Source organism: Rosa chinensis, chromosome 6, assembly GCF_002994745.2.
Source record: "Rosa chinensis cultivar Old Blush chromosome 6, RchiOBHm-V2, whole genome shotgun sequence".
In the NCBI taxonomy this organism is placed as follows: Eukaryota; Viridiplantae; Streptophyta; class Magnoliopsida; order Rosales; family Rosaceae; genus Rosa; species Rosa chinensis.
The window spans coordinates 51,844,960-51,868,300 of record NC_037093.1 but is presented as its reverse complement, the minus strand read 5'-3'; the positions used below and the strand labels follow the sequence as shown (position 1 = coordinate 51,868,300).

The following is a 23,341-nucleotide window of genomic DNA, read 5'->3' as shown; positions in this document are numbered from 1 at the left end:
CTCACGAACGAAGTGATATTGAACTCTTATGTGCTTTGTCCTTGAGTGAAATGCTGGATTTTTTGCCAAGTGCAAAGCGCTCTGACTATCACCAAATAAAGCAATCTTCTCTTGTTTGTGTCCGAGCTCCTCCAATAGCATTTGCAACCATATTGCCTCTTTGCTATCTTCTGTAGCTGCGACGTATTCTGCCTCTGTCGTAGACGTAGTCACAATAGACTGCAGTTTCGAAACCCAGCTTACAGCTCCTCCAGCAAGAGTAAACACATAACCTGTGGTGGACTTACTCTTATCAAGATCACCTGCAAAATTTGAATCAACATAGCCGCTAACAATAAAATCTGATCCTCCAAAACATAATGCAGCATTTGAGGTACCCTTGACATATCTCAGGATCCTCTTCACAGCATTCCAATGCTCTCTACCAGGATTCGCCATGTATCGACTAACCGCTCCCACTGCTTGTGCAATGTCTGGTCTTGTGCACACCATAGTGAACATTAAGCTACCCACTGCTGATGCATATGGTACTCGAGACATTTCCATCCTCTCTGCTTCGTTGCTAGGGCTCATACTTGAGGATAACTTGAAATTAATAGGAAGAGGGGTAGAGATTGACTCACAATCTTGCATGTTGAAGCGACACAAGATTTTCTTTAAGTAGTTTTTCTGAGAGAGCCAAATCTTCCTACTATTTCTGTCTCGGTAAATTTGCATCCCTAGAATCTTGTTTGCTGGTCCCAAGTCCTTCATTTCAAACTCCCTAGCCAACTGTGCCTTCAATTCTTTAATACGATCTTTGTTGGGGCCTGCTACCAACATGTCGTCAACATACAACAGCAGAATAATGAAATCACCATCACCAAATCTCTTGTAGTAAGCACAAGGATCTGGACTGATTCTGTTGTATCCAAGGCTCATGATGAAGGAATCAAATCTCTTATACCAACATCTCGGCGCCTGTTTGAGACCGTACAGAGATTTGTGCAACCTGCAAACCAAGTTCTCTTTTTCTTTTTCTTCAAATCCATCTGGTTGGAGCATGTAAATCTCTTCTTCAAGTTCTCCATGAAGAAACGTAGTTTTCACATCTAACTGCTCTAAGCACAGGTCAAATGTAGCACACATTGCCAGGACTACTCGAACTGTTGTGAGTCGAACAACAGGAGAGAATATTTCATTGAAGTCAATACCTTCTTTCTGAGCAAACCCTTTCACCACCAATCTAGCACGATACCGCTCCATTTGGTCATTGCCATCTCGTTTGATCTTGTAGACCCATTTGTTGCCAATGGCCTTCCTTCCTTGTGGTAGCGGAACAAGATCCCACGTCTTATTTTTATGGAGGGCTTCAATCTCTTCTTGCATTGTTGTCATCCACAAAGAAGCTTCTTGACCTTTTGTAGCCTCATGGAAAGTTGATGGTTCTCCATCCTCTGTTAGTAGACAGTATGCAACATTTCCTTCCATAATGTATTCCGAGTGCCAAGCTGGTTCTCTTCTTTTCCGAGTTGACCGTCGAACTCGTGGAGTTGCAAACTCAACTTGTTCTTGTTCTTCGTGCTCTAGTGTCGCTTCAGAAGAATCTGGAACTTCATGTTCTTGTTTATCTTCAATTTGAACTGTAATAGTCTCTGGTTTCTCTTTTGAAGTGCTATCATTTTCTTTTCCTTGTACCTAACCTTCTACATCTCTGCTGATTATCACCTTGTGGGCAGTGGGATCCCATAGGCGGTACCCCTTAACTCCATCAGCATACCCTAAGAAAATGCATTTTCTGGATTTTGGATCCAGTTTTGATGTTTCTTGGGCGTTGTACATAACATACACAGGACTTCCAAATGTATGTAAGCGAGAATAATCAGATGGCTTACCAGTCCACATCTCCATTGGCGTCTTCAGATCAATTGCGGTTAATGGTGACTGATTGATCACATAACAGGCGGTCTTCACTGCTTCTGCCCAAAATGACTTGGCCATCTCCGCAGTCCTCAACATCGCTCTTGTCCATTCTAACAAGGTTCTGTTCATCCGCTCTGTTACTCCATTTTGTTGTGGAGTGTATGCCACTGTGAACTGCCTCTTGATACCTTCTTGTTTACAAAAGTTATCAAATTCATTACTGGTATATTCTCCTCCATTGTCCGTCCTCAAACACTTGATCTTCTTTTCAGATTCAAGCTCCACACGCGCTTTGAATACTTTGAAAACTGGAAACACGTCCGCCTTCTTTTTGATTGGATACACCTAACATCTCCTGGAGTAATCATCAACAAAAGACACAAAGTATCTTGCACCTCCTAGGGATAGAACTGGTGCTTGCCAAACATCGGAATGGATAAGTTCTAAGATAGCTTTGCTTCTAGTATTAGAACTGCTGAACTTTAATCTGTGCTGCTTACTAGTGACACAATGCTCACAAAAGGGTAATGAAACCTTTTTGAGCCCTGGAAGAAGCATTTGTTCAGCGAGAATCTTCAAACCTCGTTCCGACATGTGGCCAAGCTTACGGTGCCACATCATCGTTGATTCTTCTAAAGATCTTACTGACGTTATAGATGCTTCTCCTTCTCGTTGTGTTTCTCCTTTAAGCATGTACAGATTTGCAGCTATCTTTTCCGCTTTCATCACCACAAGCGCGCCTTTAACTATTTTCATGATCCCATGTTGACCATGGATTTGGTATCCGCTATTATCTAATTGTCCTCAAGACAATAGATTTTTCTTCAGGCCTTTCACGTGCCGTACCTCCTGAATGGTGCGAACTGTACCATCATACGTCTTCACTTTGATGGTACCAATACCAGCGATCTCAAAGGGATAATCATCTCCCATGAACACAGTTCCTCTTGAGATATGTTCATATTGGTGGAACCATTCTCTCTGGGGAGTCATATGCCATGTTGCTCCTGAGTCTATAAGCCAGATATCAACAAACTTTCTCCTCCCTTTAGTAATTGTTGTTGCCTCGCTGTATAAGACTTCACCATCATCTGAGGTACTTGCTACACAACCCTGAGCCCTTGATGACTCAGGACCTTTTCCTTTGGTTTCTTCATTCTTCTTGAGACGCCAACACTCCCTTTTGTAATGCCCTTTCTTGCCACAGTGATGACACTTGACATTCTTCTTACTTCTGGATTTTGATCTACTCTGACTTTGACTCCCACTGGGGCCATGTTCCGTTGATCTCCCTCTCTCTATCATCAAAGCTTCGGCCTGTTGTGAGCCACCCAATCTATCTTCTTTGCTCTTGCGCCGACTTTCTTCTTCAAGAACCGCAGCTGCAATATCATCGAAGACTAGTATTTCTAGATTGTTGGTTAAGTTGATGATGAGTTGATCATACGAATCAGGTAGACTTTGAAGTAGAATTTCAGCATGTTCACCCGTCTCTATGTTATGCCCCATTGTTGTGAGCTGTGAGAATAAGGTGTTGAGTGTGTTGATGTGGTCGGTCATTGTAGTCGACTCCATCATCCGTAGGGTGTAAAGCTTTCTCTTCAAGAAGATTTTGTTGTGTAGTGATTTGGCCTCGTACAATTTTGTGAGTGTATCCCATATCTCTTTTGCAGTCTTCTTCTCCGCCACACTTGACAATACTTCATCGGCTAGTGCTAGATGCAGATCAGCAATCGCATTGCCATCCATCTCGTTCCACTTGCCATCGTTAGTGATCTCCTCAGGCCTATCTCCAATTGCCGCCAAGCAGTTATCTTTTCTCAAGACTGCTTTTATCCTCATTTTCCACAATGAGAAATTGTTCCCATGGAACTTCTCTATTTCGTACTTCGTCGCCATTGTTGAAGATGCCTCTTTTCCACTAACTGGATCTCACTTTAGCATGAAAACCGGCTATAAACCCGGAGCTCTGATACCACTGTTAGGAACGTTGTGGTACGGGGCACTCAATTACAACTGAAGTAGAAACTATGAAAACGAGTGAAGCACAAGATGATAGGCAAATTGTAGAAGGATTTTACTATAGCAAAAGGATACAACGATTTCTCTACTGCAATAAGGATAGCACAATTGACAATACCCTCTTTCTTATAATAGGAGGAAATACACTTTAACAAAGGAAAGACACTTGAGTTTTAGGAGAAACCTCTCTTTTTCTCTCTAAACTCCTCTCTCTCTTTCTCTTTGTGTTCACTCACCACAACATGAGATTACAACTCTATAACTCAAGACCTCTATTTATACTAGATAGAGGAGGTTACAACTAGCTTTTTAAAGCTTAAGAAACATAGCTATAGATGAGTTGTAAATGCAATCTTTACAACTATCATATGTTGGAAAGTAAGGCACAATCTTTGACTTATCAACAACTTAAGTATGAAGTAAGTCACAATCTTTGACCTATCAACAACTTAAGCATGAAGTAAGTCATAATCTTTGACTTATCAAAAACACCATGCTTATCAAGAACTTAAGCATGAAGCAAGCCTCCATTTTTGACTTATCAACAACACCATGCTTATCAAGAACTTAAGCATGAAGCAAGCCTCCATTTTTGACTAATCAAGAAGATCATACTTATCAAGAACTTAAGCATGAAGTAAGATGCACAAGTGGCTTTACTTCCACATGACCAACAGCCATAGCACCTCTCAACCCACCCCGAGCATCTCGGAAACGACACACTCAACGACCTATACCAGAAATGTTGTCGATCGTTAAAAAAGAAAATTTAAGTGTAGATAGGGCCGGCCGACAGGGGGGAGTTGGTGTAGAAGGATGTTATTGTATTTTGCCCTGGCCCGGCTGGCCAACTACCTTTGTAATCAAGTCATCTTTATCTTAGTCTTTGTCCGAATGTGTCAATTATTGATTGACAGTCAATATAGATAATAAATAAATAAATCTTGGCCGACTACACCTACTTATTCTCTCTGTTTCTCCCTAGTGCCTATATATGAGGCAGCTACTCTCATCTTCAACTTGCAAACATGTTCTTGGTTTACAATCTAAACACCAAAATATGGCAGCAGTTGTGGATTGTGATCAGCGTGAGAAGGAGCTGAAAGCATTCGACGAAAGCAAAGCTGGCGTCAAAGGAATTGCAGACACTGGGGTGACCAAGCTCCCAACCATGTTCATACACCCTCCGGAGAATCTACTAAACTCGGCATTCCCAGAAGATGATGAGCAACATCACAAAATTCGCAACCTTCAAGTTCCGGTGATTGATCTCAGCGGTTTTGATAACAGCGAGAGGCGAAAAGAAATCGTCAATGACATAAACAAAGCAGCTGAGTCATGGGGCTTCTTTCAGTTGGTGAACCATGGAATTCCGCTTAATGTTATGGAGGGGATCCAGAAAAGTATCCGAGGGTTTCATGAGCTGCCCCAGGAGGAGAAGGTGAAGTGGTACTCGCGTGATTTTACGCAGAAGGTTAACTTCTTCAGCAATGGAGATTTGAAGGTGTCGACGCCAGCTGACTGGAGGGATACCTTGTCATGCAAGGTCCTGGAAGACCCAGAAAGCTTTGAAGCAATACCGCAAGTGTGCAGGTGATGTTCCGCTACTGTACTCACTAAATTTGTTTACTCGATCGAGCATTACATTTATTTATTTCTAGTAAATAAGACATTGACATCATTTTGCAGACGAGAAGTTAGTGAGTATATGAAACGCATCGATGGAGTGCAAGAGAAGTTATCCGAGTTATTTTCAGAAGCTTTAGGTCTCAATAGTGATTATCTTGCAAGCACAGGGTGCTTCAAATCGAGGTCACTGGCGTGCCACTATTTCCCGATTTGCCCTGAACCGCATTTGACTATGGGCGGAACCAAGCATTCGGACCTCTCGTTTCTCACCTTGCTCCTTCAAGACAGTGTTGGCGGCCTACAAGTTTTTCATCAAAATGTTTGGATTGATGTTCCCCCAGTGAAGGGAGCTTTGCTAGCAAATATTGCTGACATGATGCAGGTGGTGTAGCAGTGTTTGCTTAATGAAATTTTAATCATATATTGCTACTCATAATTAGGGTCATAGCTAGACATGCTTTTGATCATCCTCTCTATGATTAATTTGCAACAAGTTGTTGCATGCTCATGAAGTCATTATGGTAAATTATCGCTAGCCATACTTTTAATTTATATATCTTTTTTTTTTTTTTTTTTCATTTGGCAGTGGAGAGCACCATAGCCTTTAATTACTAATTAGTTCAATAAAACTATAAATTTAGTCCCACCATGAGGGTCGTATATTCTGATTTTGTTGTGGTACATGTAGCGTTATTCTTATTTATTTTGCTTTGACTTGTGTAGATCATTACAAATGGCAAGTTCAAAAGCGTGGAGCATAGAGTTTTGATGAAACCAACCGTCGAGCCTCGTATCTCAATTGCATGTTTTTTGGGTACGGATGACCTCCAAAAACCATACGGGCCGATAAAAGAACTTACATCGGAAAACAATCCACCGATTTATAGCGAAGTCAAATTCGGAGAATACATGAAAAAGTATAAACTATAAGTTACATGAAAGGCCATTAATGGTGAACTTTGCATTCCATCAATTTAGATATTGTACTAAGTCCATGTTGGAGTGCGACAATTATGTCGAAACTTGAAAGTGATATATGGACGTATTGATTATGCGGCCATACCTATGTTTAATTTCAACTCTTGTGTACTAGTGGAACTCTCTTTTTCTAAAGTTGAGTATATGATCTGTTGAATATTTCATTTAACTGAATAATAACAGTTGTTTTGAATCAACCAAAGGGGTGTAAATATATTCATCTCAAGCGAGAGTGTCCGTAACATATCATTCCGCTGTCATCTCAAGTAGTGACAGACAAGAAGGTGTGGTAGTACCCACGGTGGTACATAGACAGTAGGTCCACTCATTAGACCATCAAATTACATAGAAAAATAGTGTAAATCCTCCTTTGGTATTACTCCAGAGACACTAGAGACCCCTAAATTGCACAAGTGCTTAGTTCCCTAAAAACAAGTAGGGAAATTTATTAAAAATAGAAATAACTAATACTTAGTTAAATAACAGCCCAAGGCCCAAAAGATAATTAAACCTTAGGCCCAAAACAGTTGACCTAGCCCAGTTTCCTTCACTGCTGCAAACAAGAAGTGAATGAAACCGGAGCGACAAAACTCGCCGCCGCAAGCGCACAATGATCAGTTGCACCATCACCGCCAGAAACCAGGGACCAGCTGCACCGCCACCACGAAACATGGAAACAGCAGCATCGCAAAGCCATACCAAAGCCCGACCTTTAAGAAGAATTCGGGGCTCTAGCGCCATCACCATAGTCTGGAAAGGAGATGGATTATGATCCAATCCCACCAGCACCAAACTCATCTCCTAGAACCGATGTCCATGGACGCCTTGCCTCCAAACCCGATCCAGAAAAACCACGCCGATCAAAATCTGTCAAAACCTCAGGCCAAACCACCTTCCAGATCAATGGGTATTCGTTTCCCGTCTGGCAGCATCATAATGATGGCGAGACACCATTGGATGAGGGATGAAAGGTATTTGAGGACAATTGAGATCTTCTATTGAATGTTAATGTATGACATACAATGAATGATTTGGGGCTTCAACAACCCCTAAGTACTAAAGAGTTAGTCGTCCATAGAAAGAAAAACAAAACAAAATAAAGAAAAGAAGAGGCCGTAGCAATGGTCACGGGGGAAGAAAGGAAGAGGGGGGGGGGGGGGGGAGAGAGAGAGAGAGAATTAGGATTTCTCCACATCACTTGGCCAATGAAAATGCGCCATGTCATCATTAATATGCGTCACTTCCATGGATTGGGCTAATTGATCCCTCAAGGTCTCATGCTTGGGCTAGAACTTCAAGCCACACTAATTCCACTTACCCAAACATCTTTTAAGATTGCCTACTTATCCAATAAATTACGTATTTTTTACCCTAATACCCAATTAAGTATTTTTTTTTTATTGTTTTTTGTTACTTTTGTGACAATTTTGTCTTCCCTCCATCCCTTTGTCACTTAGAGAGAGAAGTCATTGGAGACTTCACTGGAGTCCAGTCATCGGTCGCAAGATTTTGGTTAACCGCCTCCGGATTCCGGTCACCGGACTTCAGTCAACCGTCACCGGATTCCTGTAACCGGAAATCTAGCTGGAGGCAGCCAAATGTCCCCAAAGAGATCGTCGGAGATTTCATAGTTCACTAGAGAATATTATTGCCCCCCAATTGGGGGGGGGGGGGGAGAGAGAGAGAGAATTAGGATTTCTCCACATCACTTGGCCAATGAAAATGCACCATGTCATCATTAATATCTTCCGAATATTTTTAATATTTGCTGCGTCACTTCCATGGATTGGGCTAATTGATCCCTCAAGGTCTCATGCTTGGGCTAGAACTTCAAGCCACACTAATTCCACTTACCCAAACATCTTTTAAGATTGCCTACTTATCCAATAAATTACGTATTTTTTACCCTAATACCCAATTAAGTTTTTTTTTTTATTGTTTTTTGTTTACTTTTGTGACAATTTTGTCTTCCCTCCATCCCTTTGTCACTTAGAGAGAGAAGTCATTGGAGACTTCACTGGAGTCCAGTCATCGGTCGCGAGATTCTGGTCAACCGCCTCCGGATTCCGATCACCGGACTTCAGTCAACCGCCACCGGATTCCGGATTCCTGTAACCGGAAATCTAGCTGGAGGCAGCCAAATGTCCCCAAAGAGATCGTCGGAAATTTCATAGTTCACTAGAGAATATTATTGCCCCCCAATTGGGGGGGGGGGGGGGGGGGGGAGAGAGAGAGAGAGAGAATTAGGATTTCTCCACATCACTTGGCCAATGAAAATGCACCATGTCATCATTAATATCTTCCGAATATTTTCAATATTTGCCGCGTCACTTCCATGGATTGGGCTAATCGATCCCTCAAGGTCTCATGCTTGGGCTAGAACTTCAAGCCACACTAATTCCACTTACCCAAACATCTTTTAAGATTGCCTACTTATCCAATAAATTACATATTTTTTGCCCTAATACCCAATTAAGTATTTTTTTATTGTTTTTTGTTTACTTTTGTGACAATTTTGCCTTCCCTCCATCCCTTTGTCACTTAGAGAGAGAAATCATTGGAGACTTCACTGGAGTCCAGTCATCGGTCGCGAGATTCTGGCCAACTGCCTCCCGATTCAGGTCACCGGACTCCAGTCAACAGCCACCGGATTCCCCGGAGGCCGCCGAATGTCCCCAAAGATATCGTTGGAGATTTCATAGTTCACCGGAGAATATTATTGCCCCTCAATAAAAAGTTTATTGCCCCCCAATAAAATGTTTATTGATGGTCAATAATTAGTAAAAAATGAAGTTGTTCAAAATTTTGAAAGTTTTGGGAGATTTATTGACTCCCTAATAAATATTTATTTATTGGCTTCTAATAAAAATTATTATTGCCCCCAATAAAAACATTATTGCCCGCAATAATATTTTTTATTACTCCCAATAAAATAAATTTAACCAAAATGAAAATCCCATGTTATACTCCATATACCAAATTTAACAACATAGAAATTCCATGTTATACTCCATATATGCACAGACATAGTAGTACTCACTTTAGGCACTGATACTCCATATGCACATATATGTGTTCATGAATAATATTACGAATAATGGATGGAGTCTGTTGTGTCCGCGTGCTTGGCATGGGGACGCTGAGAGTGACTTCTGAATATGTCATTAACCATCTTCTTCACGACTGTGTGACAATGGAACTGAAAAACATGGTGCTCTCTCGCTGCTCCCATCATCATGATCATATATATCTTGAGCTTTTAATTTCGTATTTATGTGTCACCAGATCACATCACCACTCTCTGCATCACCACAAACGAAGAACTATCACCTCAACGATGCCTCTCCCTCACTCTCTCTGGATAGTAGACACATTATTTTATGAATAGCTTTTAGCAACAGTTCCTGGACCTTGCTTGCAAAGTTGGTTATGGAAAGAATAAGACTCACTGTTCTTCTGTGCAGTACTAGTACTAGAAGCTGAATCGGACCCAGTTGGAGCCAAAGAAAGCGGTGGAGATTTGACCGAGTTGGTGGTTGGATTCATCAGATTAGTCGCCAGAGGCGGCAGTGCTACTGACCCGGTTGAGGGAGTTGAATCGAAAGACGAGCTGAATCTCCACCACTCAATGCTGTGGATTTCTGTGTTTCCTTGGGTCAACCCAGAAAACCCAACATACATGAAGTCGTTGATGTTGTAGATCAAGATCGAGAGGGAAGGAGAGAAGCGGATCTCTGGGTTTGAGATTCGAATATGAAATGAATACGAAGACCTGACTTGACCCGTCAAATTCGATCCAACAATTCACGAAGTCACCGCTCTTGAGATAGATATTGGCGACGCTGAGATAGCCGGAACCCACCACCACCGCCACCGCTACCTTCAACCAACTCACCCGGTGAAGCAAAGACGACTACACCACCGCCGGTGAGAGAGGGGAGGAGGGGGCTTCTGAGAGAGAGATCACCATAGTCATCGTGGTAGAGTATGAGAGTAATGAGATGGAGAGAGTTATAGTGGAAATTGGTAAATTTTAGATTTTCAGAACCTATAAGTGTCTTTTATATTAATTGGGGTTAAGTGGGCACACAAATCTGTTAGGTAGTGAAGTAAATTGGCATTTGTTAAGCCAAATTTAGGTATTTGGTCAAAAGCCCTCTCTTTATTTGAGCATATTTCCTCCATATGATTTCATTTTTGTATATTTACTCCGAAAAACCTAATAAACACAAAAGTAAATTAAAAAATCATAAAAAAACCCTTAACCCACTCCACCCTTACATATGTCAGTGAAAATCGAACCTATGATATTTACAATGTTAGAATTATAACTTACCAATAGGTCACAGCTCAGCGGCAAAATTAAATAAATAAATAGAAAATAAAATGAAGTAACAAAGATTAATATAGGAATTAACATTACAAACATCACATAAAATACTCCTATCAAGTAGCTACATAGTCATAACAGAGGTAATTATTGTCTAAAATTCTGCAATTTCACTCTTATTCTACGACAGTGGCTGATCAATTTACCACTCTCTTACCATTGTACACAAACAATACTTTCATCATCTGTTGTTGGTGAACTATTGCTTCAATTTCTTATTCTTTGCCTCTGGAAAAATAAACCAAATCATCAGTACTTAGGCTTTCATCATATTACTTTTGCGGTTGACTAGTTCTCCAACTACAAAATCCAAATCGCAGCTACATACTATTAAATGTAAAAGAAACACCAAAGGAAAAAACTAATGAATCAATTATCAGAGAAAAAACACAATTTCGTTTTTGATTCATGACCAAAAAAGTTGGGGAACTGAAGCTATAAAGAATTTCTTTAGACTTCATATACTCTGTCTCGTCTCAGAAAGGTTTGTCAATCAAATAACGCTATATTGTTAATCAACATGCCTTTTTTGTCCAATTTCTTTCATGTTCAATCTATATGATTTTGTCCAATGCCCCTTCTTGAGTTGTGGTTTACACATTGTTGTAGGAGTATAGGGATTGTGATTACAACAACAATGAAGAAAAAGAGAAGGCTATGTTGTTCTGATAGCAATGGAAGCATTTGTGATCTACCGAGATAAGTTTCACATTATTTTTTGTTCAAATTTGTGTTTTGTGTTTAAGGAAAACTGAAATTGGGAGAGAATTGAGTCGTGCTTTTATTGATAATAGGGGTCTCTTTATATAGAGGATTACAAGACATAGAATCAGAGTCGTATAAGGAAAGTTATCGTACAATTAATCGGATATCTATGAATATCTCTAATTCCTAACCCTATTACAACTAGGTTAAGTAACCTAGAGTTTGGGCTAGATACATATTTTAGATTTACTTGAACACTCCCCCTTGTGTCACCCAAACGTGGTGCTCCTCTCGTTGCCTCATTAAAAACCTTCCCGAGTAACAAAAACCCTGTGGGACAAAAATAACCTCGGTCGAAGGGGAAAAAGAGCACAACACACCTTTCACGTTTCGAGACCCTACATATAGACATCTCCCCCTACATATAGACATCTCCCCCTGATGTCTGCATCCCCTTGATGACTACAGTCATGGGAGTTCGGATAACTTCCGCAAACGATGCTACTAACATGTTTCTCGAAAATGGAATTTAGGTAATGACTTAGTGAGCAAGCCTGCCACACTATCCTCAGATTGAACCTAGTTCACTTTGATTTTGAGGAGAGTCTGTCGTTGCTGATTATCCTTGGTGTTGTCGCTTTTAATGTAGCCTTGCTTCCTTCATTCAAAACAAGCAACATTATCCTAAATACTAGTAGCCTCATCTGTGGTAGACTTCAAACCACAATTGTTCGAACATGCATAATTATGGATTCAATCTATATCCATGAACCGCTTCGTGAAGAGCAATAATCTCTGCATTACTCGAAAATATAGTGACTATGGTCTGTTTTGTAGACCTCCAAGATATCACGGTCTTTACCCATGGTGAACACTTAACCAGTTTGGGAATGACCTTTGTGTGGGTCAGAGAGATACCCAATATCAGCAAAACCTTCCAAAACACATGTCGTTTTGGGATGGGGATAGTGGTCGTAGGCCAAGGTTGGCGGAGTTCCTGGTGTGTGATGGGTCCGAATCCATCATCTCTCTGTAGGGATAGAACAAGCCCATATCAATCGTACAACTCAAATACCAAAAGATATCTTTTACACCAATCCAATAGCATCGCGTTGGCGCAAAGCTATATCTAGCTAACAAGTTCACTGCAAATGAGATGTTCGGTCTTGTGTATTGAGCTAAGTACAATAATGCACCTATTGTACTTAAGTAAGGCACTTCTGCCCCTAGCACATCTTTGTCATCATCCTTCAAACGAAGATTCAGACAAAGAGGATCATTTTCAAGATCAAGACTACGGGCGATCATGGCGGTTCTTGAAGGTTTGACCTTGTCAAAATGCCTAACCATCTATCAATACGATACTCAAGTTCCAAACTGAGACATAATCGTGTTCTCCCAAAATCGTTCATCTCAAAATCGGATTTCAAGTGTTCAACGGTTTTCCTTAACTCTTTAAGGGCTTCCAATGAAGATCATGTCCAACATGAACCGCGAGAGAATCCGAAACTTGTTATGGAAATGAGCGGGCATATCCTTTCCCAATCAAGTAGTCACTTTAGTGAGCATTTCAATCTTATTACAAACACGCTCCGTGGTCTAGAGCCACTTGACTTGGGTAAATGAAGTCTACCATGAACCTTCATGTATATTCCATATCTAGATCCCCATAGAGATACGTAGTGACCACATTCATAAGCTGCATGTTTAATTATTCAGAATCTACCAAACTGACAGGGTAGTGGAGTGCAATGACATCCATTACGAGAGAATATGTCTCATCGTAGTCGATTCCAGGACGTTTTGTGAAAGCCTTGCGCCATAGGGAAAGATTGCCATCTCTTTTTCTCATCACGCTTTCTACCGAAGACCCATTAGTCAACAGGTTTTATGTCAGGAGGTGTTGGCATCACTGGCTTAAAAACCTTCCTCTTCATTAGAGAATCCAACTTAGCCTGGATCGCATCTTTCCATTTAGGTCAAATTTCTCTACGTTGGCATTCATTCATCAACGAAGAGTGGTTCGATATCACCGGACTCAATAAACTCATGCACAACGAAATGTGCAACCACATCATCAATTATGATGGAGTTTATATCCCACGTCTCATGTACACTAGTGTAATTTTCATAAAGCTCTATATTCGCAGGAATATGTTCTGACGTTGAGGAGTTCCCCAATGATAACCATAATCAGGGAGATTGTCATGAGACGGATTTTGAGTCTTGATGATCAAAGGATTGGAATGTGCTAAAGTATCCTTCGAACCCACAGGCCTCCCACGCGTCCTTGCTGGGGTCATGGCCTATAACGCCAGAGTGCCACTCTTTTTGGCGTTGGCACCATGCCTACCTCCGTGTTGGGTGGCGCTACGTCCTCTCGTAGGGACGTCCATCCTTGCAGGCATATTTGCAGCATATTTATGTGATCTCGTCACTTTAACGGGGATCGAGATGAGACATTTTGGGGACAGGCCACTACAATTCATGTCATTCCTGCTGAACATCCGTGTTCTTATCTCCCCCTAACAACGGGAAGACCGTCTCATCAAAGTGACAACCGTCAAATCTAGAGGTAAGGAGATCGCTTTGCAAGGGCATTAAGTGAAGGACGATTGTTGGAGTTTCAAATCCAACGTAGTTTCGCATTTGTCTGTAAGGATCTATCATAGAGTGCTGTGGCGGCGCAATTGGCACATAAATGGCACACTCAAAGATGCGTAAGTACAATACTTATGCCCAGTCACTAACTGTAACACAGAGGTAGATTGAGTGGCAGTGGGTCATAGACGATTTAGCATAGCTGAATACGATATTGCATCACCCCAAGCGGATATAAGGAGATTGATGCGCATTACCAATGTCTGGGCTACCATTGTAGTCGTTTCCGCGAGACCATTGGGTGTGTTCATGGGAATATGATGTCCAACAATAGTCCCAATGCAATAACCATCGAAAATCTTTGATGTAAACTCTCTAACATTGTTAATTCCAATTAACTGAATAGGATGATCGGGGAGTGAGCCTGTTGTTATATGGTATGTGCTAGGAGTGTAGTATAAGCAGCATTTACAAATGGACAATACACGTGACCAGCGTGTTTGCTTGTCAACTAACATCATGAGATATTTAAACGTCCGCAAGTTGGTTGAACTAGTCCACAGAATCCCTACGGATTCTATGTAAGAACATAATGAGTATTTTCATATCATTTGCATAGGACTGTCTCAGTCCTAACTTCCCTAAGGAACAGGCTTTGTAAAATGAGCGAGAGGCTTTAGAAACAACCAATGAGGATTTTGGTTAGGCCTGAGCGTCTGAAGTGCTATTTGAAGCAAAGTTGGTGATTGCAGCCTCACCAAGGACGCCATCATCATGATGGACACCCCATGGCATCATGAATAGGGATTGTGCCAGCCCCAGGCTGGTGGTGGACGGCGGTACTCACACTTAGTCTAGGAATCAGCTTTTGATTCATGCTTCGTTTCTCTCTAGAGAAAGGATGTCCATGTGAAGTCTTTAGTAGATGGATCATCATATCATGACTAGGATGACCTATCATGTCGTGACAAAGCCAATACGTGTCTAAATCCAAGAGATCTTCGCTCATAACTTTATTGGATCTAATAGCTCGAATAGTGATATAAAGTCCGCTAGAGAGACACATAAACTTCTCTAAGATGCGCCTTTGTTCGCAATCGTTAGAGGCATTGCAAAGGAACTCATTTTCGTTCTCTACATGTGTTTTCGAATGGAATCCTTTGGCTATTCATAGGTGCGATTTTCACTAGGAGCATAGAGAGTTTCTGTGACAGTAATCAAGGTGCCATTTGGCAAGTGGAACTTGGGCTATTCCATGTCCTTGAATTAATACTGATGGCCCAGCCATCGTAGTCACAAAGTAATATGCTCAAAATCAAAATAAAGTCATAATGAAAAAAACTCGAAATTTTATTCATAAGCCAACGGAGTACATCATTGTCTCTTAACCATTAGGAGAATCTAATCCAAATGCTAGCTAATGCAAAACAATGGTAGTCGTTTGACTTCTTTTGGTAACTCCAAAATAATAGAGAGATGTCAGTGGAGCAAAGCTCGCTCAAGTTCTACTTATCTCAAAACCTTCCTAGACATCATACTCACTTTGGATGAGCCTATGTGAAGAAAAACTAAACCAATGGCATTTACTACATAGTATATGGCAATTGCCAATTACATCTCTTGGAAAAATAAAGACTTAAACAGAATTGGCAATCTATTGATCCCAACCAGATTTGTAGTCTTCAACCCTTCACTCTAGATCATCTTCTTGATCTTCTTGTTCCACATAGTGAGCTACTCTTGCTTCACAATATGCTTTGTAGGTGGTGACAATTTCTTCACGAGCCTTATAAATGTGTGCCCAATGACCGGATACTCCACATCAAGAACATACATCTCTTTGCTTAGACTCCATTGATTGAGGTGCTTTGAAAACGTCATTTAGATGGCTCTTAGTGTTGGTGGCGCCACCAACATGGCCAGAGGTGTTGCCTCCCTCTCTCTTTCTACGTTAACCTCTTCGATTCCGTATTTGCCTATTTTGGCTGTTACCTTCCCAAGTAGAGCAATTATATGGACCAGAACGTCCAGAAGTATCCCTAAGATTAGGGTTTTGCTCTTAGCGCCATCTCTTAGGGGCGCGACTATAATTGGATTCCGGAATATGCTCTATTTCCACGGATCTTGAATTATTGTTCTTCACAAGGATATTGTCATGCTTTTCAGCGACATTCATAGCTCCAATGAGCTCATGAAACCTTATTATTTGTCCTACAGTAACATCGATTCGATAGTTCTTAGCAACCATCAATGCAGAGAAGGGGAAGGTAGAGAGAGTCTTCTCAATCAACATCGCATTTGTGATCTCTTTACCACAGAATTCCATTAAGCATTTAATGCGAAGTGCTTCCGAGTTGTAGTCAAGAACTGACTTGAAATTACAGAAGCGGAGGCTATGTCATCTCACTTCTAGGTCAGGAAATAGGGAGTCACGGACGTTGCCAAATATTTCTTCGAGTGAGACCCACAACCTTCTGGGGTCTTCTTCATTTTTCTGAAATTGCGCGGGCGTGCCAACTCGCTGCCGAATGGCCGAGCGAGGTTCAGATCTGATTTGCGCTTGTATCTGACTGCTTTCAAGTGATTGTCGGCCAAGGAAGGAACCGTCTCAGCCATTGGGTTCTCTTGCCTTTGTTGCAAGGACTTTCGGCGTCTTCACCGATGTTGCTTTTCTTTTTTATTTGTTGATGTAGGTTGCAGAAAGTAAAGTGCGAAAAGTGAAAGAACAAGAATCTAAATACGAATTAATTAAATTGCATGAAATTTAAAGAGACTGAAGAGTAAATTGCAGGAAAGATAAGTGCAGGAGGTAAAGAAAGCGATAAAAATTAAAGTAGGCTAGAGAAAGAATGAAAAGATTGATATTGTAGAGAATTTGATGTATTGATTTTGAGTTGTGTTGGTCGGACCTTTTACAATGAGCTAAATGCCTCCTATATATTTATACTATTACAAACATAACATTTAGGAAAGAAAATACAATTAGGCATAATAAATTCCTTAATCGCACCATAATTGCATTCTTCTTGCGGCGCCATTATGTTGATTTGTTCTTAAACATGCAATATTCTCTCTAGCGCCTTCAAACTCAATAAAGTCTCGGCATTAATTATTCCAAAGAATAATTATCACCGTTATTTCATTCCCTTCTCATTTCTTCTCCAAAAGTTAATATCTAATAAAATCTCATAAATATGAAATTTATTGAGATATAATTTGTAAAAGCACCATATTTTCTTCATCTATCGGCCAAATATTTTATGGGCCGATCTACCAAAATTGGGCACAAACAACGAGTCATTAGGATCATGGCTTTCGCCTTATTTGCCTCTAAGGCTGCTCTATTTGCTTCCAAAACTTGAGCTTGCTCAACAGTTAGCACGTCTTGGCTAAGCTCGAGAATCGTATCCAGGATTCCATCGGCCTTGAGATGCTGGCGGACATCACGAACCCACCTGTGATATCCAGAGCCAGTTGTTCCCAGTGATATCCAGAGCTAGTTGTTCCCAATGGAGCAAAGTCCAATTTGTTCAGGTTACTCATCCTGAAAGAGAACAAGAAAAAGGGTTAGTTTCGGAGTGGAAAAAGATACCACGAAAACATATAAAATTTCTGAGCGTAGTCGCTTCCAAGAAATTAGGAATTTCTGAGCGTAATCGCTTCCAAGAAATTCAATTCCAAGAGGTATTGGATTAGATCGAAACAATGACGTAAGTGGTTGATCATAAATTCTCTACAAACTCTAAGTTTGGAGATATCAACAAGCTCCAAGCTTGGAGTGAGCACGAACCCTCTCAGTTCGGCTTAATTAGGTCTCCCCTATGATGAAGAAAGGGGGGTAGAAGAAGGGAGTTTGCAAGTGCCCGAGAAAAAGAAGAGAAAAATAATAAAAACTTCAAAAAAAGGAACCTTTAGTAAAGCATACCACTTAGGATTGCAGAGAGTATTTGATGCTCGTTGTAGGATTGTAGACGAGCTTCAGTCCTAGGCGAACAGACTTGTAGGATTGTAAACAAACTTTAGTCTTAGTATAGGCGAACCAATTTGTAGGATTGCAGGTGGTTTCGATCCTTGTTATAGGATTGCAGACTGCTATCAATCCTAGTTGCTGAAACTGACAGATGAGGTGCGCGGGGCTGCTGCTGGCAGGTTGCGCGCTAGGCAGGCGCGGTGTGCTGCTTGCTGGCTTGCGACATTTTGCTGCAGAGATGTGTTATTGATCCTAAGCTAGGATTGCAACTGGTTTTCAATCTTGGTCAAAGCCGGTGCTAGGTGGATGATGTGTTTCAGGGTCATGTGAGTAGCGGCAGAGGCTTGCAGCAGGAGTAGGCGCACGGGCTCGTATGAGAGGTGCACAGTGAATGGCAGTGAACGGGAAGAAGGATTTTTGGGTTTTTGGCTTCTAGAAACTAGGGTTAGAGCTCGTGCTGATAACGTGTTTAAGGAAAACTGAAATTGGGAGAGAATTGAGTCGTGTTTTTATTGATAATAGGGGCCTCTTTATATAGAGGATTACAAGACATAGAATTAGAGTTGTACAAGGAAAGTTAATCGTACAATTAATCGGATATCTATGAATATCTCCGAGAATATGTCTAATTCCTAACCCTATTACAACTAGGTTAAGTAACCTAGAGTTTGGGCTAGACACATATTCTGGATTTACTTGAACATTTTGTTCTATTTTCTTTTGTTCTCATTGGTAATTTTATATGAGTTGATAAAGTCAACTATCATTTGAGAAAATATAGAGGTCCAATCATCATTTTAGAGGTATGAATAGAAACACTCTAACATTGATTAGGACGTGATCAATGAAAAAAAAAATATTATATTCCTTCTCTAACCCTCCCTCTACTCTTTACTTTAGTGGCGGTCGGGTTCTTCTTCCATGTGTCACCTCTTTTTTTTGAATCGTGTTAGATATTCAACCACCGTCGACTATTTCACAACCCCAAAACCCCATCTTGAACCACCCAAAACCCTTTCTGAGAACCCAACTTCCATAGTTGATGGAATCAAGCAATGTTGTACTCCAAACAGAGCTAGAACGAATATGTGCCTCAATGATCAAGACCAATAAAATCCAAGAAAATCTGGAATTTGGATAGCATGGCTCTCATATAGGTGAGTATAAGAAGCTACTTTATAGATCCTTAACGCCTGACACGTTTGTCACCATTCATAGGAACGAAGAAAGACACAACTGATATTCGTGGCTTGACATGCGAGGTAGCAAGCACTCTATGTTGCACACTATTGAACTTGTTATTAGTAATCAGCTGTTTTTAGGCTCCTGAAGTGAAGTTTAGAAATACAATAGTAACAATCAACTTAAACCATTAACGTATTATAGCCTGGTATATAAGATTAATCGTAATCAATGTTTTAAAAGGCTGAGGCGTAGCCGGGAGAGCCTCAGCAAGGCGTTTGCCTTGAGGCGTGAGGCGTAAGCCTTACGTATAAATTATCTGTATTCACGTATAGAACTAGTCTTATATATAGAACATGTATTGTAACCAAATAAACATTATAAATTGTCATCCATTCATAATAAACAAGTACTAAAACCATATGATTCAACAAAATCACCAAACCTAAAATAAATCCCAAGATATAAAGTTGAAAGACCAAAGAACAAGAACAATTATTGAAATCAACTTCAGTAATCAAATTAACTAGAAAGTTTTTTTTTGCATATATGTTTATGGTTTCTCTGGTACTAACCGTACTATAATGCTCAACTGGGCTGGTCAAATGTGGGAACCCCAAAAGCAGTTGTCAAATTTGGGAAGGAAACAGGGGAATAGAGTTGGGTTTTGAGCAAACTACATTAGTAACACTAGTCATGGTTTTAAAAACAGTAAAGGGCAATGTTATTATACCTTGGCTTTGAGGATGGTTCCGTCAGCAAGATGCACCAGCAGGAAGTTCACTTGCAAGGGCTTCCAACAGCAACTTCCTTTTCACACAACGATTTTCATGGTCTCCACTGCCGATCCGAATTCAACACTAAACTCGCCGATCGGATTCTATAACCGGAGCTCCAATTCGCCTCTTTCGATCGATCTGTGCGTGTGTGAGAAATTGAGAATCAGAGACAGACAGAGAAATGAAGGAAAGCAATATGAATGGGAGAGAATGAGACTGAATTCGAATGGGAGCCAAATAAACACGAAACAACCAAAGAAAGCAATGAAAGTTGAGAGAAAAGTAAGATCGTACCTCCTTCTTGTTCCAATTCTTCAAAAAACATATTATTGCTCTTCATGATTAACTTTTCGAGTAAGGGATTGGGTCTTCAGAGTGAAGAGTCGGGAGGAGGCTGGAGGAGGCTGTTGAGGGATTTGGGGCTTCGCTCGGGCATAATACGCGACCTAAATGAATATCAACCCTCAAAACACCAAAACGACGTCGTTTTGGTGTGTTAAAAAAAAAAAAAAAAAACTTTCAGGCGTACGCGCAGCACGCCTTAAGGCGCGCTTTCTCCGCCTTCCACGCCTCCATCTCCACCTGCTGCGCCTCTGCGCCTCATCTGGAAAACGGACTCACTTTTCTTCACGCCTCACGCCTTTTGCGCTTGAAGGCGCGCCTGACGCGCGTGTTTTAAAACACTGATCGTAATGTATCAGAGATATATTTTTTTTTCGTTTTTGTTTCTCATGATGTTTATATTGAAGAGAGAATATGTAACAACAGAATACAATACCTGCACAAAGTCACCGAGATTTGCTACAAAAGCTCCATTCACTGGTGGCACATCAACCAATTGATCTTTATGGAGAACTTGGAGGCCCCCAATCTCGTCCTGCAGAACTAAGGTAAGAAATGAGGGTTCTGAATGTTTTATTGTGCCTAGAGTCAAATCGAGCTCAGGGCACGCAAATTGGATATATAATAGTGGCATGGCATGACATGAGAAAGATTTCAAGTAGCCCAAGTGTGCCAGGTGATCGTACTTGCTAAGCCCTAGTGCTTCCGATTAGTAATTGAGATAGCATATTTTGAAGTTCAATCAAATTTGTGATATACTCACTTATTTCACGTCTACAATAGAGTGATGAATTGTTCAAAACTCAATTCATAGAAAAAGGATATATACATTATAAATAAAGGTCAAGTGTATGTATACGCTCCTGAGCTAAAGAACTACCTGCAGACTTGAGGCAGTGCTTCAAAATCCCATTCATCATCTACTTCTCTGCAGAATAAGGTGTCTCTCCAGTCTACTGCTGATTTTGTACGCACTTTCAGATCTCCACTGCAATAAAAGTTGACCGGATTCTTGAAGTCACGAGAGTACAACTCCATCTTGTCTTCTGCAGGCTGCTCATGAAATCTACAAATTCCTTGAAGCATCTCCTCCATAACAGCAAGTGGAACTCCATGGTTGACTATCTGAAAGAACCCCATGTTTCACATGCATCTTTAATTTTCTTCACTATTCCTTCTCGAGCGTGATCATTGGCAATGCATCTGAGATCAACAATTGGGATTTGAAGTTTGACACCATCATCTGGTGCTGTGTTCTTTACAGTCTCCGGTGGGTGGATGAAGATTCTGAGAATCTTGGCCACGCCGGAGTCTGAGAGCCCTTTGACACGTATTTTAAGGTCATCAAACGCATACAGTTCTTTTTCTTTTTCTACCATGGAGTCTGCATCAGCCATAACTTTGTTGGTTAGTTAAGAGGTTTGGCTGGAATTACGTGGCTGTACAATATATGTTGTTCTGTTTCTGAGGGAGAAAAACCTACTGCCTATTTTATATGGAAAGGAGAAAGAGCAATATGTAAATAAACCAAGCACTTCGATCATGTCTTAAATATTCAATGCAATCATGCAAACAATAGAAATTTCAGATAGGTTGCGTGTTTGTTTTTGTAGTTTGATTTCTTAATTTTCGAAGAAAGATACTTTTAAACAATAGCATATTGGTGACTAGGTTAGAATACTGAACAAGTTGAACTCAATACAGCTCAATGTCAATTATTGTAACAGATGTGATGGGATCTCTCTTTTTAAAATAGCTTCTAACTACTTTCACTCAGCTTTCGTTTTTAGGAGGAAAATCGAAGCACTCAGCTGTAACACTCAGCTTTCGTTTTTAGGAGGAAAATCGAAGCACCAAACCTTACAGAGTAGAGAGAGAAAGTAGATCTGAGAAGAAACTCCCCCCCTCCCGGCCCCCTTCTCTTTTGCCCAAATCTTGATCCTTCAGGATCTAGATTGAAGGCTTAAGAGTTGGGGGAGGTCACTCCTTCTCTTTCAGCATCCTAAAGACTATTGTTCTTCTCTCACCTTTGTGGTGTTTTTGCTCCCTTTGTAGTTATATCTGGCCTTGTCCAGCTCTTCTCTGGCTTTGTTCAGATCCGGAGGACCTTGTTCCTCATCTTTTATTTTCTTTCTTTCTATCTGTCAATCAATCCCACATCTTTCCAGATCAATGTATACCCAACCCTTAAACAGTTCTTCCCTTTTCACTCCCAAACTCCATGAAAGCTATGGTGGTTGTGATAAGAAAGTGCAAGGCACTTACCTAGGTGAGTATGGGTGCTCACGCATGGGTTCATCACCCCCCATTCTCCATGGTTCTGGTTCTCGGTCCTCCTTCGGCAACCACAATGCTTTCTTGGTATGGGTCTCTATGGTGGAGAGTATGGTGTTGTTTTGAGGGATCTTATCTCTTGGGTTGTTGGATTTCACATGATTTGTGTTCTGGGCTTTGATTGGCATCGGATATTCAGTACGGAATTACTTGGTGTTCTGCTTCCGGCGTCACATCGGCGGCTCTCCGTGGTCGGCGGCGCGAGGTGGTCTGCAGTAGCTAGGTTTTCTGTATTGGAGTGGGCTTATTGTTTGGGCCTTTGTTTCAGTTGGTTTACAAGGGTTGATTTCCTTATACTGGCTCTTGTTGAGCCCAGTGGGAAATTAAGTTTGCTTTCCTTATTGTCTGTTTGGGCATGTCCATCAGACTTATTAGTAGGTAATAAGTTCAGCCTTATGGGCTAGTTTTGAGGCAGCTTAATTGATCCCCATTTCCAAAAAAAAAAAAAACAAACTACTTTCACTCAATACATCTCACTGCCAATTATTGTAAGAGACTTGCTGGGAT

The 23,341-nt window shown here is 40.9% G+C and overlaps 1 protein-coding gene and 1 long non-coding RNA gene across 4 annotated transcripts; one reads left to right on the top strand and one right to left on the bottom strand.

Annotated features, from left to right (window-relative positions):
- The first annotated feature begins 4,904 nt into the window (after positions 1–4,904).
- LOC112170245 (1-aminocyclopropane-1-carboxylate oxidase homolog 4) lies at positions 4,905–6,666 on the top strand. The gene is made up of 3 exons (XM_024307454.2): positions 4,905–5,517; positions 5,614–5,935; positions 6,277–6,666. Exons 1-3 carry the CDS (start codon positions 4,919–4,921, stop codon positions 6,481–6,483), a joined length of 1,128 nt encoding a protein of 375 aa, XP_024163222.1. The 5' UTR covers positions 4,905–4,918; the 3' UTR covers positions 6,484–6,666.
- Positions 6,667–18,838: 12,172 nt separating this feature from the next.
- LOC112173509 lies at positions 18,839–21,980 on the bottom strand. Of its 3 annotated transcripts, XR_005802360.1 has the most exons (5): positions 21,381–21,980; positions 20,937–21,043; positions 20,453–20,841; positions 20,113–20,296; positions 18,839–19,523 (listed from the first exon to the last, which is right to left on the bottom strand). It is a non-coding gene; the product is annotated as an uncharacterized LOC112173509 (long non-coding RNA). The 3 variants fall into 3 exon arrangements; XR_002925587.2 differs by lacking the exon at positions 18,839–19,523 and having other exon boundaries at positions 19,537–20,296; positions 21,381–21,979; XR_002925588.2 differs by lacking the exon at positions 18,839–19,523 and having other exon boundaries at positions 19,537–20,296; positions 20,937–21,035; positions 21,381–21,979.
- Positions 21,981–23,341: the final 1,361 nt, after the last annotated feature.